The sequence below is a fragment of the Kogia breviceps genome, chromosome 11, assembly GCF_026419965.1.
Source record: "Kogia breviceps isolate mKogBre1 chromosome 11, mKogBre1 haplotype 1, whole genome shotgun sequence".
Lineage (NCBI taxonomy): Eukaryota > Metazoa > Chordata > Mammalia > Artiodactyla > Physeteridae > Kogia > Kogia breviceps.
The window spans coordinates 58,970,401-58,987,159 of NC_081320.1; the positions used below are offsets into that span (position 1 = coordinate 58,970,401).

A 16,759-nucleotide genomic window follows, 5' to 3' on the forward strand; every position below is an offset into this window, starting at 1 on the left:
GTCTTTTGTCTCCTTAGGTAGGTTTATTCCTAGGTATTTTATTCTTTTTGTTGCAGTGGTAAATGGGAGTGTTTTCTTAATTTCACTTTCAGATTTTTCATCATTAGTGTATAGGAATGCAAGAGATTTCTGTGCATTAATTTTGTATCCTGCTACTTTACCAAATTCATTGATCAGTTCTAGTAGTTTTCTGGCAGCATCTTTAGGATTCTCTATGTATAGAAATATGTCATCTGCAAACAGTGACAGCTTTACTTTTTCTTTACTGATTTGGATTCCTTTTATTTCTTTTCATCTCTGATTGCTGTGGCTAAAACTTCCAAAACTATGTTGAATACTAGTGGTGGGAGTGGACAGCCTTGTCTTGTTCCTGATCGTAGAGGAAATGCTTTCAGTTTTTCACCATTGAGAACGATGTTGGCTGTGGGTTTGTCATATTTGGCCTTTATTATGTTGAGGTAAGTTTCCTCTATGCCTACTTTCTGGAGGGTTTTTATCATAAATGGGTGTTGAATTTTGTCAAAAGCTTTTTCTGCATCTATTGAGATGGTCATATGGTGTACTTCTTCAGTTTGTTAATATGGTATATCACATTGATTGATTTGCATATATTGAAGAATCCTTGTATTCTTGGGATAAACCCCATTTGATTATGGTGTATGACCCTTTTAATTTGCTGTTGGATTCTGTTTGCTAGTATTTCATTGAGTATATTTGCATCTATGTTCATCAGTGATATTGGCCTGTAGTTTTCTTCCTTTGTGACACCTTTGTCTGGTTTTGGTATCAGGGTGATGATGTTGCCTTTTAGGATGAGTTTGAGAATGTTCCTCCCTCTACTATATTTTGGAAGAGTTTGAGAAGGATAGGTGTTAGCTCTTCTCTAAATGTTTGATAGAATTCGCCTGTGAAGTCGTCTAGTCCAGGACTTTTGTTTCTTGGAGGATTTTAAATCACAGTCTCAATTTCAGTGCTTGTGATTGGTCTGTTTATATTTTCTATTTCTATTATCTCGTAAGGTTGTGCTTTTCTAAGAATTTGTCCATTTCTTCCAGGTTGTCCATTTTATTGGCTTTTAGTTGCTTGTAGTAATCTCTCATGATCCTTTGTATTTCTGCAGTGTCAGTTGTTACTTCTCCGTTTTCATTTCTAATTCTGTTGATTTGAGTCTTCTGCCCTTTTTTCTTGATTAGTCTGGCTAATGGTTTATCAATTTTGTTTATCTTCTCAAAGAAACAGATATTAGTTTTATTGATCTTTGCTATTTCCTTCATTTATTTTTCATTTATTTCTGATCTGATCTTTTTTGATTTCTTTCCTTCTGCTAACTTTGGTTTTTTTTCTGTTCTTTCTCTAATTGCTTTACATGTAAGGTTAGGTTGTTTATTTGCGATGTTTCTTGGGGTAGAATTGTATTGCTATCAGCTTCCCTCTTAGAAGTGCTTTTGCTGCATCCCATAGGTTTTGGGTCATTATGTTTTCATTGTCATTTGTTTCTAGGTATTTATTGATTTCCTCTTTGATTTATTCATTGATCTCTTGGTTATTAAGTAGTGTATTGTGTACCCTCCACGTATCTGTATTTTTTACAGGTTTTTTTTCCTGTAATTGATATCTAGTCTAATAGCACTGTGGTTGGAAAAGATACTTGATACGATTTCAGTTTTCTTAAATTTACCAAGGCTTGATTTGTGACTCAAGATATGATCTATTTTGGAGAATGTTCCATGAGCACTTGAGAAGAAAGTGTATTCTGTTGTTTTTGGATGGAATATCCGATAAATATCAATTAGATCCATCTTGTGTAATGTATCATTTAAAGATTGTGTTACCTTATTTATTTTCATTTTGGTTGATCTGTCCATTGGTGAAAGTGGGGTGTTAAAGTCCCCTACAATTATTGTGTTACTGTCGATCTCCTCTTTTATGGCTCTTAGTATTTGCCTTATGTATTGAGGTGCTCCTATGTTGGGTGCATAAATATTTATAGTTGTTATATCTTCTTATTGGATTGATCCCTTAATCGTTATGTAGTATCCTTTTTTGTCTCTTTAACAGTCTTTATTTTAAAGTCTATTTTGTCTGATATGAGAATTGTTAATCCAGCTTTCCTTTGATTTCCATTTGCATCAGATATCTTTTTCAATCCCCTCACTTTCAGTCTGTATGTGTCCCTAGGTTTGAAGTGGGTCTCTGTAGACAGCATATAAATGGGTCTTGGTTTTGTATCCATTCTGCCAGTCTATGTCTTTTGGTTGGAGCATTTAATCCATTTACATTTAAGGTAATTGTCAATATGTATGTTCCTATGACCATTTTCTTAATTGTTTTGGATTTGTTATTGTAGGTCTTTTCCTTCTCTTGTGTTTCCTGCCTAGAGATGTTCTTTCAGCATTTGTTTTGAAGCTGGTTTGGTGGTGCTGAATTTTCTTAGCTTTTGCTTGTTGGTAAAGGTTTTAATTTCTCTGTTGAATCTGAATGAGATCCTAGCTGGGTAGAGTAATCTTGGTTGTAGGTTTTCCCCTTTCATCACTTTAAATATGTCCTGCCACTCCCTTCTGGCTTGCAGAATTTCTGTTGAAAGATCAGCTGTTAACCTTATGGGGATTCTGTTGTGTGTTATTTGTTGTTTTTCCCTTGCTGCTTTTAGTATTTTTTCTTTGTATTTAATTTTTGATAGTTTGATTAATATGTGTCTGGGTGTGTTTCTCCTTGGATTTATCCTGTATGGGACTCGCTGTGCTTCCTGGACTTGATTGACTATTTCCTTTCCCATATTAGGGAAGTTTTCAACTATAATCTTTTCAGATATTTTCTCTGTCCCTTTCTTTTTCTCTTCTTCTTCTGGGACCCCTATAATTCGAATGTTGGTGCATTTAATGTTGTCCCAGATGTCTCTGAGACTGTCCTCAATTCTTTTCATTCTTTTTTCTTTATCTGCTCTGTGGTAGTTATTTCCACTATTTTATCTTCCAGGTCACTTATCTGTTCTTCTGCCTCAGTCATTCTCCTATTGATTCCTTCTAGAGAATTTTAAATTTTATTTATTGTGTTGTTCATCATTGTTTGTTTGCTCTTTAGTTCTTCTAAGCCATTGTTAAACATTTCTTGTATTTTTTTCATTCAATTTCCAAGATTTTGGATCATCTCTACTGTCATTACTCTGAATTTTTTATCTGGTAGACTGCCTATTTCCTCTTCGTTTGTTTGGTCTGGTGGGTTTTTACCTTGCTCCTTCATCTGCTGTGTCTTTTTCTGTCTTCTCATTTTGCTTAACTAACAGTGTTTGGGGTCTCCTTTTTGCTGGCTGCAGGTTCGTAGTTCCTATTGTTTTTGTTATCTGCCCTCAGTGGCTAAGGTTGATTCAGTGGGTTGTGTAGGCTTCCTGGTGCAGGGGACTAGTGCCTGTTTTCTGGTGGATGAGGCTGGATCTTGTCTTTCTGGTGGGCAGGAACACGTCCAGTGGTGTGTTTTGTGGTGTCTGTGACCTTATTATGATTTTAGATAGCCTCTCTGTTAATGGGTGGGGTTGTGTTCCTGTCTTGCTAGTTGTTTGGCATAGGGTGTCCAGCACTGTAGCTTGCTGGTCGTTGAGTGGAGCTGGGTGTTAGTGTTGAGATGGAGGTCTCTGGGAGAGCTTTCACTGTGTGATATTACTTGGGGCCGGGAGGTCTCTGGTGGACCAATGTCCTGAACTTGGCTCTCCCACCTCAGAGGCACAGGCCTGACACCCTGTGGGAGCACCAGGATCCTGTCAGCCACATGGCTCAGAAGAAGAGGGAGAAAAAACAAAAGAAAGAAAAAAATAAAATAAAGTTATTAAAATAAAAAGTTTAAACAATTATTAAAAATTAAAAAGTAATTAAAAATGAAAAGAAAGAGAGGAAGAAGAGAGCAACCAAACCAAAAAACAAATCTACCAATGATAACAAGCACTAAAAAGTATACTTTAAAAAAAGGAAAAAATGAAAAACGGATAGAACTTTAGAACAAATGGTAAAAGCAAAGCTATACAGACAGAATCAGACAAAGAAGCATACACATACGCACTCACTAAAAGAGAAAAAGGAAAAAAATATGTATCTCTATATATTTTTAAAAAAAGAGAGCAACCAAATCAGTAAACAAATCTACCAATGATAATAAACTCTAAAATACTAAACTAAGGTAAACATAAAACCTGAAAGAAATTAAAAGGAAACCCCAAGTCTACAGTTGCTCCCAAAGTCCTCTTCCTCAATTTTGGGATGATTCGTTGTCTGTTCAGGTATTCTACATATGCAGGGTACATCAAGTTGATTGTGGAGATTTAATCCGCTGCTCCTGAGGCTGCTGGGAGAAATTTCCCTTTCTCTTCTTTGTTCACACAGCTCCTGGGGTTCAGCTTTGGATTTGGCCCCTCTGTTCCCATCCAGACTGGATGGGGTTAAAGGAGCAGTTGACTCGGGGGCTCTGGCTCACTCAGACCTGGGGGAGGGAGGGGTACAGAATGTGGGGTGAGCCTACGGTGGCAGAGGCTGCCATGACGTTGTAACAGCGTCAGGCGCGCTGTGTGTTCTCCCGGGAAAGTTTTCCCTGGATCACGGGACCCTGGCAGTGGCGGGCTGCACACGCCCCCGGGAGGGGTGGTGTGGATAGTGACCTGTGCTTGCACACAGGCTTCTTGGTGGCTGCAGCAGCAGCCTTAGCGTCTCATGCCCGCCTCTGGAGTCCGCGCTGGTAGCCACGGCTCACGCCGTCTCTGTAGCTCATTTAGGTGGTGCTCTGAATCCCGTCTCCTCACTCACCACGAAACAATGGTCTCTTGCCTCTTCGGCAGTTCTAGACTTTTTCCCACACTCCCTTTCGGCTAGCTGTGGCGCACTAGCCCCCTTCAGGCTGTGTTCACACAGCCAACCTCAGTCCTCTCCCTGGGATCTGACTTCTGAAGCCCGAGCCTCAGCTCTCAGCCCCCGCCTGCCCCGGCGGGTGAGCACACAAGCCTCTCAGTCTGGTGAGTGCTTGTCGGCACCGATCCTCTGCAGGAGTCTGTCCGCTTTGCCCTCTGCACCACTGTTGCTGTGCTCTCCGTGGCTCTGAAGCTTCCCCTCTGCCACTCCCCATCTCTGCCAGTGAAGGGGCTTCCTAGTGTGTGGAAACTTTTCCTCCTTCACAGGCCCCTCCCACAGGTGCAGGCCCTGTCCCTATTCTTTTGTCTCTGTTTTTTCTTTTGTCTCTGTTTTTTTCTTTTGCCCTGCCCAGGTACATGGGGAATTTCTTGCCATTTGGGAAGTCTGAGGTCTTCTGCCAGCATTCAGTAGGTGTTGTGTAGGAGTTGTTCCACGTGTAGGTGTATTCCTGATGTATTTGTAGGGAGGAACCTGATCTCCACATCTTACTCCTCTACCATGTTGAAGGTCTCCTTCAGTGTCTCTTTCATTCCCCCTCCTTGCAACTTCTATGTCATCTTTTTGTTGTTGTTGTTTTGTTTTTTTTGTTTGTTTTCTTTGTGTGTCATCTTTATATCCTGCGCATTGCTGATCATTTAATTGGTACTCAGTAAATAATTATTAACTGAATAATTAAATGTTCTGTAATGAATATCTTCGCTTCCTTAGTAATGGACTGGTTGATTTAATCAGATTAATTCATAGCTAATATTAGCTCTCTGTAGAATCAGGTTCTGCAGGTACAGCTTTATATTTAAACATGACCATAGATAAGTTCAAATTTACTACAGGAAATGCTGTGTGCTTACTTTTAACCTCTTTCCTCAAACCTCCCTTTCTAATTAAATTATTTAGAATATCACTCTAGAAAGTTTTTTACCTGTATTGTACTAGACATGTTGTTGGTATTTCCTGACTTACCTCCTAAGATATTTAGAAAAAACTAAGAGGAAGGATGGAACTGAAATGTTACTGAGAGGGACTGCCGTTTGGGAGATAACTGTTGCCCTGAGAATCCTGGGTCTTATCCCAACCTGCCTCATAGTGTGACTAACAAGAAATTGTCTTTGTAAGAGTCATATGCTGAGCTATACTGGACACTGACTCCAGGGGAACTTGAACTTTGAAGGGAGATTGTGAGGAAGAGGCTAATAATGCTGTGAAAAACTTTCTGGGCTAGTGTAGGAAAGCTGGACCCATCTATGATGGTCTTTGTTCATTTTAGTATATTCAGTCAGTGGGACTGTTTCACTGAGGAAAGAGAAACCGAGTGTTTTGCTCCTTCTGGAAAGAACCAGCAGGGACATAAAAATGAGAATTACAACTTATTTTTGTTTTTTAAAAAAATGTCTTTCACTCCTTTCTGGCTTTTTGGGGCTTAGCTTTTCCCTGTAGAGGGCTATAAAATTAGTTCTTGAGGCTGAGCGTTGCTGGTAGTTAAATGGCCATCTCTGCACAGTAGACTGTATACATTTGGGATTAACTGAAGAAATGTCACTCTCTCATCAACAGTGTTCCAGTGAGTGCATTTTGTTGGAGTATGAATGGGAGCAGAAGCCTGCAGGAAAGAGCGGCTCAGACAAGGAGTGATAGAACACTTAAAACTCCCTTGATATCTTTAATAAGAGGATTCTAAGGAAGCCCAGTCCCCCAAAGAGAGAGACTTCCTGGTTTAGACTGGCAGAGGCTATGGCCTGCCAGGTTGCTATCTCCACCTCAGGCTGTTCCTCAGCAGTTATATGAGAGATGCTAAACAGGTCCACAGTGATCTGCTAATATCTAGGAGTGCAGTGTTGTTTTACTGACGATAGTGTGTTCTTTCTGCCTTGTTTTGTAGACTGGTCAAAAGAATGGATTTTACAGAGGCTTACTCTGACACGTGCTCCACAGTTGGACTTGCTGCCAGGGAAGGCAATGTTAAAGTCTTAAGAAAACTGCTCAAAAACGGACATAGTGTTGATGTTGCTGATAACAGGGGATGGATGCCAATTCATGAAGCAGCTTATCACAACTCTCTAGAATGTTTGCGGATGTTAATTCGTGCAGGTAAAGTAAATTCGGGGTGTGGGAGGCTGGGCTTGCAAGCTGGATTAATAAAAAAAAAAAAAAAAGGTAATAAATGACTTATTAACAGTAGTATTTGTTTACCTTTGTATAACCGTACAATAACTGCTTCTGTGTTAATTAAGAATGGTAAGATTGCCTACCTTGAATTATATATGTTATATAATTATATATGTCCAGGTGTTTCAGCTGGACATTTAGAAATGTTGTCCTTTATATGGAAGTGCTTGTGCCTGGCCGATTTTTATTGCTAAGCTAGATGATGTGGCAGAAGTAGTCTGCTGTTTTAATTTAAGCATTTGGTGCTTACTGGTCATGTTTATTTTTTATTCCTTCTCTAAAGAAAACAGTGCTGCCGAAATTGAGGGTATGATTGTTTTCCTTGAATTAGTCTTTTTTTTTTTTAATACTTTTCAGTTTCCTGAATTTGTGGACTCTTTCCAATTAGTTTGATTTTGTACTTGCTGAGGACACAGAAGAGAACAGGACAGACAAGGTCCCTGCCATAGTGTTTTTATTCCCTTTGGGGGTAGGGGTGGGAACAGACAGTAAATACCTAAACAGTTAAACAAGGTAATTTCAAAAGGTAAAAGTGTTGTGGAAAAAATAAAACAGAGGAATGGGACAGAGAGTAATCATGCACATCTCTTTCCAGCTCTGTATTTGGTTGACTTCATGATCATAGGCTGAGATCAGCCATGTGGGAGTAGTTACACCACAGAAATCAGCCAGTGTTACAAACCAATTCTATAAACTTTTTTTTTTTTCTTTTTTCACTCCCTCAGAGCCAGTTGACACAGCCAGCACACAACTGAGTGAGGAGCTCAGTAAATGAGACTAAATGAGACAGTGTGACACTTAGGAAGCAGGGTGTGGGAAGAGAATTAATGGTGATTGAGCATTGCTTTGTAGCAGTCATTGTACTAGATGCTTGACTTACATTATTTATCTAAATATGCAAAACTGCTATTGAGAACATGTTATCCCCATTTTATTGTTGAAAAGACCAAGGCTCAGAGAAGTTGACTTGTCAAAAGTTGTATAATAAACCAGTATATTTGATTTGAACCCATTTCTCTCTGACTCTAAAGCCCATGTTTTTCCACTATAGTATGCTTCCAGCATTTAATCAAAGTAAACATTTTTAACATTCAGTTAATTTAGACTGAGTTTGAATATAACACTGCATGTTATGACACTCAGTGCACCATTTACATTTCATTAATCATGGACATTCACATTCTTCTCCCCTGTGTGCTTACCATCACCAGTCACTCAGAAGGTAGACTTTTGGGACCATAGCTCATCAAAATTACTAACTCATTACTTCATAGATGGGAAAGAAAGTAATCCTCACAATGTTTTTGGTGTGGCTTTTTGTTTGTTTTGTTTTAAGGGATGAGAGATGACAAGGCTAAATTCTCCAAATCATAATACAGGAAATTTATCATGAATGCTTTTTATTTATTTTTTTTTTTTATTTTTTATTTTTTTATTTTTTTTTTGCGGTATGCGGGCCTCTCACTGCTGTGGCCTCTCCCACCGTGGAGCACAGGCTCCGGACGCGCAGGCCTGGCGGCCACGGCTCACGGGCTCAGCTGCTCCGCGGCATGTGGGATCTTCCCGGACCAGGGCACGAACCTGTGTCTCCTGCATCGGCAGGCGGACTCTCAACCACTGCGCCACCAGGGAAGCCCATGAATGCTTTTTAAATCACGTGTTCTAGAGTCTATTATAGTTGAATGTTTAAAGATATTGGAAAAATAGAGTTTATGCCTCATATGTAAAAATACATGTTTTCAGAATTTGTTTCAAGTTAATTCTATAGCTTGAATTCCTAAACTATCTCTAGTGACAAAGGCATGCATTTTTTGTTGTTGTTATAAATTTATTTTATTTATTCATTTTTGGCTGTGTTGGGTCTTTGTTGCTGTGTGTGGGCTTTCTCTAGTTGCAGCGAGTGGGTGCTACTCTTCGTTGCAGTGCATGGGCTTCTCATTGCAGTGGCTTCTGTTGTTGCAGAGCACGGTCTCTAGGCACATGGGCTTTAGTAGCTGTGGCACATGGGCTTCATTGCTCTCCAGCATGTGTGATCTTCCTGGACCAGGGCTCGAACCCGTGTCCCCTGCATTGGCAGGCAGATTCTTAACCACTGTGCCACCAGGGAAGTCCCCAAAGGCATGAACTTGAATATTTGTTTCTAGTCAAAAAGTTCATTCCAGATATACTGTTATCTCTTCCCACATCAGTTTTATGTTATAATTTTTTTTTCCTTTTAGCTGCTGAATAAAATTAGGCAGGCTTTTGACTTAATGTGTTTGAACTGGCTATTTAAGTCATCTATGTTTTCTTTTAGAAGTTAAAAGTATCACCTTCATTGTTGACTATTCTTTTTTAGGCTTGATGTTTTTGGAGGGTAAGTCACTCATAGTTAACTATGTGAATAGTTGATATAAATGGTCAAATAAAAATTTCTCACGATTTGTATTAGAGTTCACTATTATGAAATAAATTTTGGATAAATCTAATTTATGTGCAGTACATACACAAGGATTAGGGTAGGGGTAGGGAGCTAGGAAATACAGTTTGCAGAGGGTAGGAAGCAACTATATGACTTATTCTAGGAGGTGGTGACATTTTTGGTCTCAGTTTTCCATGAGTTTGGTTGTTCTATGTAGTTGGAACGAAAGTCCAAAATTCTGTCAGATTTGGTTTCTTGATTCACTAGAAAAATCAAACTAAAATGAAGCAAAAGGGCTATATAGCCTATTGGTCACTTTCAAAAATGTTTTCTGTATTCCCCTGGCTCATCCCTTCTTTTGTAAATTAAAGTCCATACTTAACTCAGATCCACTGCCTTTTAAAAAAATTATAATTTAAACTTTTCTTGTTGATTCAAGTTCATAAACATTTACCAGTGGGGAATGGTAGCTGACTACTTTGTAAAATGTCTAGCTAGCATACAGCTTCATGTAAGGAGGTATTTTAAGGTGATGGTGACATACAAACATTTCTAGTCTTGAAGAGTGAAGTGAGGTCTCTTCTGCTTAATGATGACAGTAGCATCTTCATATCTGTAACTAGTTAACTTGTTATTATGGGTTAATCTTAAAAGTTTTGAAAGCAAGTTTGACATTTCTGTCATTCTTTATACTTGCTATACCTGTGTTTTATATGATTCATAATTCTCTTGTCCCTTGTGGCTCAGCTGGTATACATAAAATTGTCTTTTATTATATAATTTCTGCTTCCTTAAATTCATCTAATATTAGTTAACTGTCAGAGATTTCTGAAACATACTATTTATTAGTGTTCTAAAGTATGAAGGTGCTCAGGCCTAGACAAAAAGGATGGGAGAGTCTTAAAAGGTTAGAAAGGCTTTGCTTTACTCTCTTCATTTTAGATCCAGAATCTAGCCTAGAAGTCATACATGGCCTTTTCATTCAAGTTGGAGAAGAACACTGAAGTATGGATTACTTAGAAATTTAATATGCTTATATATGTATATATATTTCACTTTAGCTTTCTGTATAAAGTATTAGCACAAATAACAAATTTCCTTGTCTTCTGTATTGGCAGTTTGGTGTAATAGGTACTGAGATTTCATGAAGTTTATTATCTTGAAGAACAATAATGATCTTCATTGACAGTTAATCATGCCATTCTATATTAAACCATTTGCTGCCGAAAGGTCACTTAAACTCTTGCAATTAATTATAACATACTGTGAACAAGTACTTCTATGTGGCCAATATATGATCTAATAATTCATAGTACTTTTTATTAGTTCATGTGAAGAAAATATTACACTGTTATACTGGGCATGATAACAGATATTGGAAATCCTTAGATAAATAAGGCAGTGTAGTGTAGTGATTAAGAGTTGTGTTCAGATGGACCATGTTATTTTACTTATTCTGACTTTAGCACATGGTTTAATAGTAAGTCTAGCTTCCCCCCAATATTTTCCTTCTTTTATTTTTCTAAATTCTTTGTTACTCTTACCTGCCCTCCCTAACCCCTATCAACTTGAGGCACTTTACAAGTATAAAACCAATCAATGAACTAATACCCAGCGCTGTTGACATTTTGATTAGAATTATAATAAATTTATTATTATTTTGGGAAGAATCAGCTTCTTTATAATGTTGAAATTTTCTATTTGGGAGCTATTTACATATCTGTGTCTATATCTATCTGTGTGTTCCTAGTTTTTCATGTCTTAAACTTATAGTTTTGTGGATATCTGAATATATGTCAGTTTCTGACTAATCTGGGAACACTGTTTTAGTGATAGGAACTTTTAAAATATAACTATCCTATCTTGCCATTTAGTTGTATATCCTGTAAAGTTGGAGGCTGTTTATTTATGCTTACAAGCTGTTAATTGAATATTATTATGGCTTAGACTGACAGTTTCAGCAGTTATGATTGCAGGAATTACTTAAAACAGATGATTATTGTAGTCAGGACCATTAGTTTTAATTCTGGTATTTCAAGAAAATATTATTTAAAGCTTTTTTTACTTGTTTATTTTTTGTTTTTGTTTATCAATGCTCTCAGAAATGCCTCCCCCATTCAACCCACCATTCTATTGTGTGTTTAGAATTTTATTGTTTTGGAAGCAAAGGTAAGAAAGTCACTTAAAATTATCTTTTGCTGTGAACTTACAAAAAATTTAATGTGGACATTGTTTACATAATTTGAATATTACCAAAACTTTGAGATTTTCATAACAAACCCAGAAAACTTAAGTCAACTCATAAGTTCCTTATAAATTGTATGTCATTGTTCAGTTTCTTTGGAGTGCATTTTATTATTTTAGAAATGTAGGCTTCATTAATGATAATGTAGTTTTAGGTTAGAAAAGGAGTATTTTAAATACCTTCATCTTATTAGTTGAGTACAAGGAAGTAATGCTACAGGTGAGACCATTTTCCTCATGGAAATGTAGAAATAAAAGAATCAAATTTATTAATATTTCAGTAAATCTTGGATCTTGCTTTTGTGTTATTACTTTTCAATTCCTGCCCCTCTCCTTCCCCCACTTACCAAAAACTAGAGAAGAGAAAATGAGTGTGTGGGCAGAATTTGTGTTAAGACTACTGGGAAGCTGTTTATACTGTGACCCTTGTAGAACTTTTTCTTGATTTTCTAGAGAGTTTTAAACTATGAGACCTCCCATTTATAATTATCTTTTAATATTTTATTAAATTCTTCTTGGAATCTTTACTTTTTAATCCCAAGAAATAGAAGTGATACCTTCTAATTGATAGTTTTTTATTCTTTCATAGATTCATCTAAAAACTACCTTAAGACAAAGACTTTTGAGGGCTTCTGTGCATTACATCTTGCTGCAAGTCAAGGACATTGGAAGATCATACAGATTCTTTTAGAAGCTGGGGCAGATCCTAATGCCACTACTTTAGAGGAAACCACACCACTGTTTTTAGGTGAAGTATATTATTTGTGGTACAGATACAATTTTTTATTTTTTACTTTTATTTTCTGCTAAAGAAACTAAACTTAATTTTCCCTAAAGCTGTTGTATTTATAGTATGTTCTCTGGCAAATATTATACTGTCACTTCTTTGATTTTGAAACCAAAAAGGTATTTTTAAAGGTTCTTCTTTGTTTTCTACCCTTGGGTGATAGCATCTGGGAATATCTTTTAAATGTTTAAAGTTGTAAAACTTATTCTGAATTGTAGTCATTATCATTGTTCTCAATGTTGTTCTGAAGACCAGGTAGAGTTTAAATTGTAGCAGTAGTTACAAGGTTATCTGTGAATGTTTTATGTTTGCTTTTGCTTTTTCTTAGCATTAAGAAATTAAGAATGTTTTATGGAAGAAATCATGAGCTAAACCTTTAACGCCAGTTAATTTGTTGCCTGTATGGATCACTATTCAGACTTCTTCAGTTATGGTCTGTTTTTTAATTCATTAAGAACAAAGGCCAGGGACTCTGGTGGTCCAGTGGGTAAGACTCTGTGCTCCCAATGAAGGGAGCCTGGGTTCGATTCCTGGTTGGGGAACTAGATCCTGTGTGCTGCAGGTAAGAAGTCCACATGCTGTAACTAAGAGTTCACATGCTGCAACTAAGAAGTCCACATGCCTCAACTAAGAGTCTGCGTTCTGCAACTAAGACCCAGCACAGCCAAAATAAATAATAAACAAACAAACAAATAAATAAATATTTTTTTGAAAAAGAACAAAGGCCAAATTCTGAAGGGCATACTTCTAATACCTGTCTTTTTGCTTCCCTCCCTCCCTTTCATCCTGTTTGTCTTAGGGGACATTGTGGCCCATAAAGTTTAGTGGAACATGAGAAAATTAACAGAATAAAACATTTGTACAGAATCAGTGTATTTGGATTATAGTTTTGGTCCTGCCACATGTAATTCATATGTTCATTTATTTACTGTATGCTTCAGTTTCCTCACTTATAAAATGAGAGTAATAGTACCTACCTAGTCTTTATTGGGCTGAGAATAAATGAGATATCTATGAAAATAATTTTTTCCTTGTAAATTTAAAAATATATATTCTTAAAGTTTATGTACAGTAGAATTCATTCGTTTTAGTGTACAGTTTTACAAGTTTTGATGTATGCATAAAAATGTGTAATGACAATGACAGTCAAGACACAGAACAGTTCCATCACCTTGCAAAATTCCATCATGCTGCCTATTTTTAATCAACCTTTTCCCCCTACGTCACCCCTGACAACCACTGATCTGTTTTCATCCCTGTCGTTTGCTTTTTTCCTTTTTGGCTGTGCCGTGCAGCTTGTGGGATCTCAGTTCCTTGACCAGGGATTGAACCTGGGCCACGGCAGTGCAAGCCCAGAATCCTAGGCCACCAGGGAACTCCACTGTAGTTTGTTTTTTTTTACAGAATTTCATAAATGTATATGAAATAATACAACATGTAACCTTTGAGACTGACTTCTTTCACTTAGCATAATGCTTTTGAGATTCATACATGTTGTTGCATGTATCAGTAATTCATTCCTTCCTTGCTAAGTAGTATTCCATTGTATGAGTACACCACAATTTATCTATTTACCAGTTGATAGACATCTGAGTTTTCAGTGTTTGGTGATTATGAATAAATTGCCACAAACTTTTGCACACAGCTTTTGTTTGAATATAAGTTTTCATTTCTCTTGAATTAATATTTTGGATTGTTGGTTCGTGTGGTAAGTGTATGTTTAATTTTGGAAAACAATTTGTAAGTTTCTTATATAGTGACTCTCCCATTTTGCATCCCCTCCAGTAATGTTTGAGAGTTTCAGTTGTCACACATCCTCACCATGTCACTTGGTATTGACAAATTTTTCTTTTTTTCTTTTTTTACATTTTAGTCATTTTAATAGGGATTTAGGGGTATCTCATTGTGATTTTAATTTGTATTTTTCCTGATTGCTAATGATGTTGAACATCTTTTCATATGATTATTTGCCATCTTTCCTTTTTTTTCTGTTCTGTTATTAGACAAGTGTGTTTGGTTTTGAAATAGTTTCAGAATTATGGAAATAACAGTACAAAGGATTCTTGTGTAGCTTTCACCAGAAGTTTGTTCTTTTGCCCTGTTCACTATATCATTTTTTCTCCCTATATATTTATCCATGTATTATTTTTTTGGAACCCTTTGAGATTAAATTGTAGACATAAAGCTTCTTTACCCATAAATACTTCTGTGTGAACTTCCTAGAAGCAATGAAATTCTTTTATATAACTGCCATAAAATAATCAAAATCAGAAAGTTAACACTGATACAGTACTGTTGTTTAATCTACAGATTTTACTCAGGTTTGCCAGTTGCACCACTAATGTCCTTTTTAGCAAATAAAAAAAATTTTTTTAATTGGTTCAAGATCAGTCCAGGATTATTTATTATATTTAGATGTTATGTCTCTTTAGCCTCCTGTAATTTGGAACAGTTTTTCAGTCTTTATCTGTTATGATTTTAGCATTTTTGAAGATCTCAGGCCATTTATTTTGTAGAATGTCTTTCAATTTGGGTTTGTCTGATATTTTTTCTTGATAAAGTACAGGTTATACCTTTCTCCAGGAATACCACAGAAGTGAAATGGTATCTTAGTTCATCTTATCAGGAAGAAAATGATCCATTACTGGTGATGTTAATTATAAAAGTGTTTTCAGTATGTGATATATACTATTATGGAGATGTTTCATGGAAGCCTTGCTGTAATATGGTTTGAATTTCCTAGAGGGGAGATTACTTTTTATGTAAAGTTTCTTTTTTTTTTTACCACATCCACATTTAACCCACTTCAGGTATTCTGTAGAACTACATAGTAAGCTTAAGCTTTCATTGAAGCCGTGCTAAGTGCAATCTCTATTCCAGTTGTTATCTTCAAGGAATCTAACATAGAGGTGTGAACAAAAGGAATTAAGTCCTGTACAAGAGTTAGAAATAACGTGTTCAAGGTATTAAAAGAGGGAAAAATAAGTCACCCTGGGATGACAGAGGAAGATACCATGTACAGAGTACTGTATTAATAATAACAGCAACATTTATTAAGCAGAGAATGTGTACCAAACCCTGTGTCAGATGTTTTACATGAATTACCTTTAATTTTCACCATGATTCTGTGATATATGTACTATTATTATTTCTACTGTCACAGATGAGGAAGTGTGAAAACACTGTATTTAGGATCAGAAGTTCTGTATTTAAGTTTTGATCTTGCTACTGTCTGTGTATTGGTTAGAATAGCATTTCCTGAATTGATTCAGTGAGCTATTAATAGATGTTCATTGACAGAAGTATTCCTGATCAACATATGTTTGGGAAATGCTATGTTCTATATTCCCCAGTGTAGAAAAATAAAAATTAGTAGCCATGTAGCTTTATGTGTCCACCTAGTCTGTAGTATTTTCTGTACTCTGTTATCCTGTTTTAGTATTTTCATAGTTCTTATCGCTGGCTGCAATTATTTTATTTATTTGCTACTTTGTTTATTGACTCCTCTCACTAGAAAGAATGTTCCACGAGAGCAGGGATTTTATTTATCTTGTTCACTGTTGTATCTCCCAAACTCAGATCAGTGCCTGGTATACGGTAGGCATGCAGTAAATTATTTGTTGAATGAAAGAATGAAGGTCTCTGAAATAGCTTCTTATAAAATATCACTTGTTTTAACTTTAATCCAGCATTTTGAAATGTATTTGACCTTAATGTTATTTTTATTTGTGGAACACTTAGGGGGAATATCTCAAAAAACATTAATATTCCATGGGACTATTTGAGAATGCTAGCTTGATTATTTAGTTTACAGTTTCAAAATATAATAGTCCCATTTACTAAATTCAGCATTGTGCTTACTTATTATATAAGTATTTGGAGAAAATTAGAGATGCAGAGTTTTTAGTGATTTATATTTCAGGATATATCAGGATTTATATTTCAGGATATTGCTGTTTTTTATGTTAATGAAGGAAGACTTGCCAGGACAATTCACACCAGTGAAAAACTTTAAATCACTTATTTTTAGTAATAGGATTTCTTTAGTTTCTTTTGGTGGCAAGCTACCATCCTAATTAGGATGGTAGTTTGCCACCAAAAGAAACTAAATAACTGGCTAATACAAAAAATATTTTGACTCAAGCAGAGAGTTTAAGCCCAAGGATATATATAGTACGTGGAGTACTTCTGCATGCTCAAGTACTGCATCAAATTGTATTAGGTCCTAGTTTTGAAGTAGAGTTTTTGTTTTTTAATTAATTAATTAATTTATTT

At 36.3% G+C, this 16,759-nt stretch overlaps 1 protein-coding gene across 1 annotated transcript in view; it reads left to right on the forward strand.

Annotated features, from left to right (window-relative positions):
* ASB3 (ankyrin repeat and SOCS box containing 3) overlaps positions 1-16,759 on the forward strand; it is a 98,859-nt gene that overhangs the window by 27,782 nt on the left and 54,318 nt on the right. Inside the window, exons 2-3 of the mRNA XM_059078953.2 lie at positions 6,766-6,974; positions 12,287-12,445. Of these exons, the coding sequence (XP_058934936.1) occupies positions 6,779-6,974; positions 12,287-12,445 (355 nt within the window). The 5' untranslated portion in view covers positions 6,766-6,778. The remainder of the gene's footprint in view (positions 1-6,765; positions 6,975-12,286; positions 12,446-16,759) is intronic.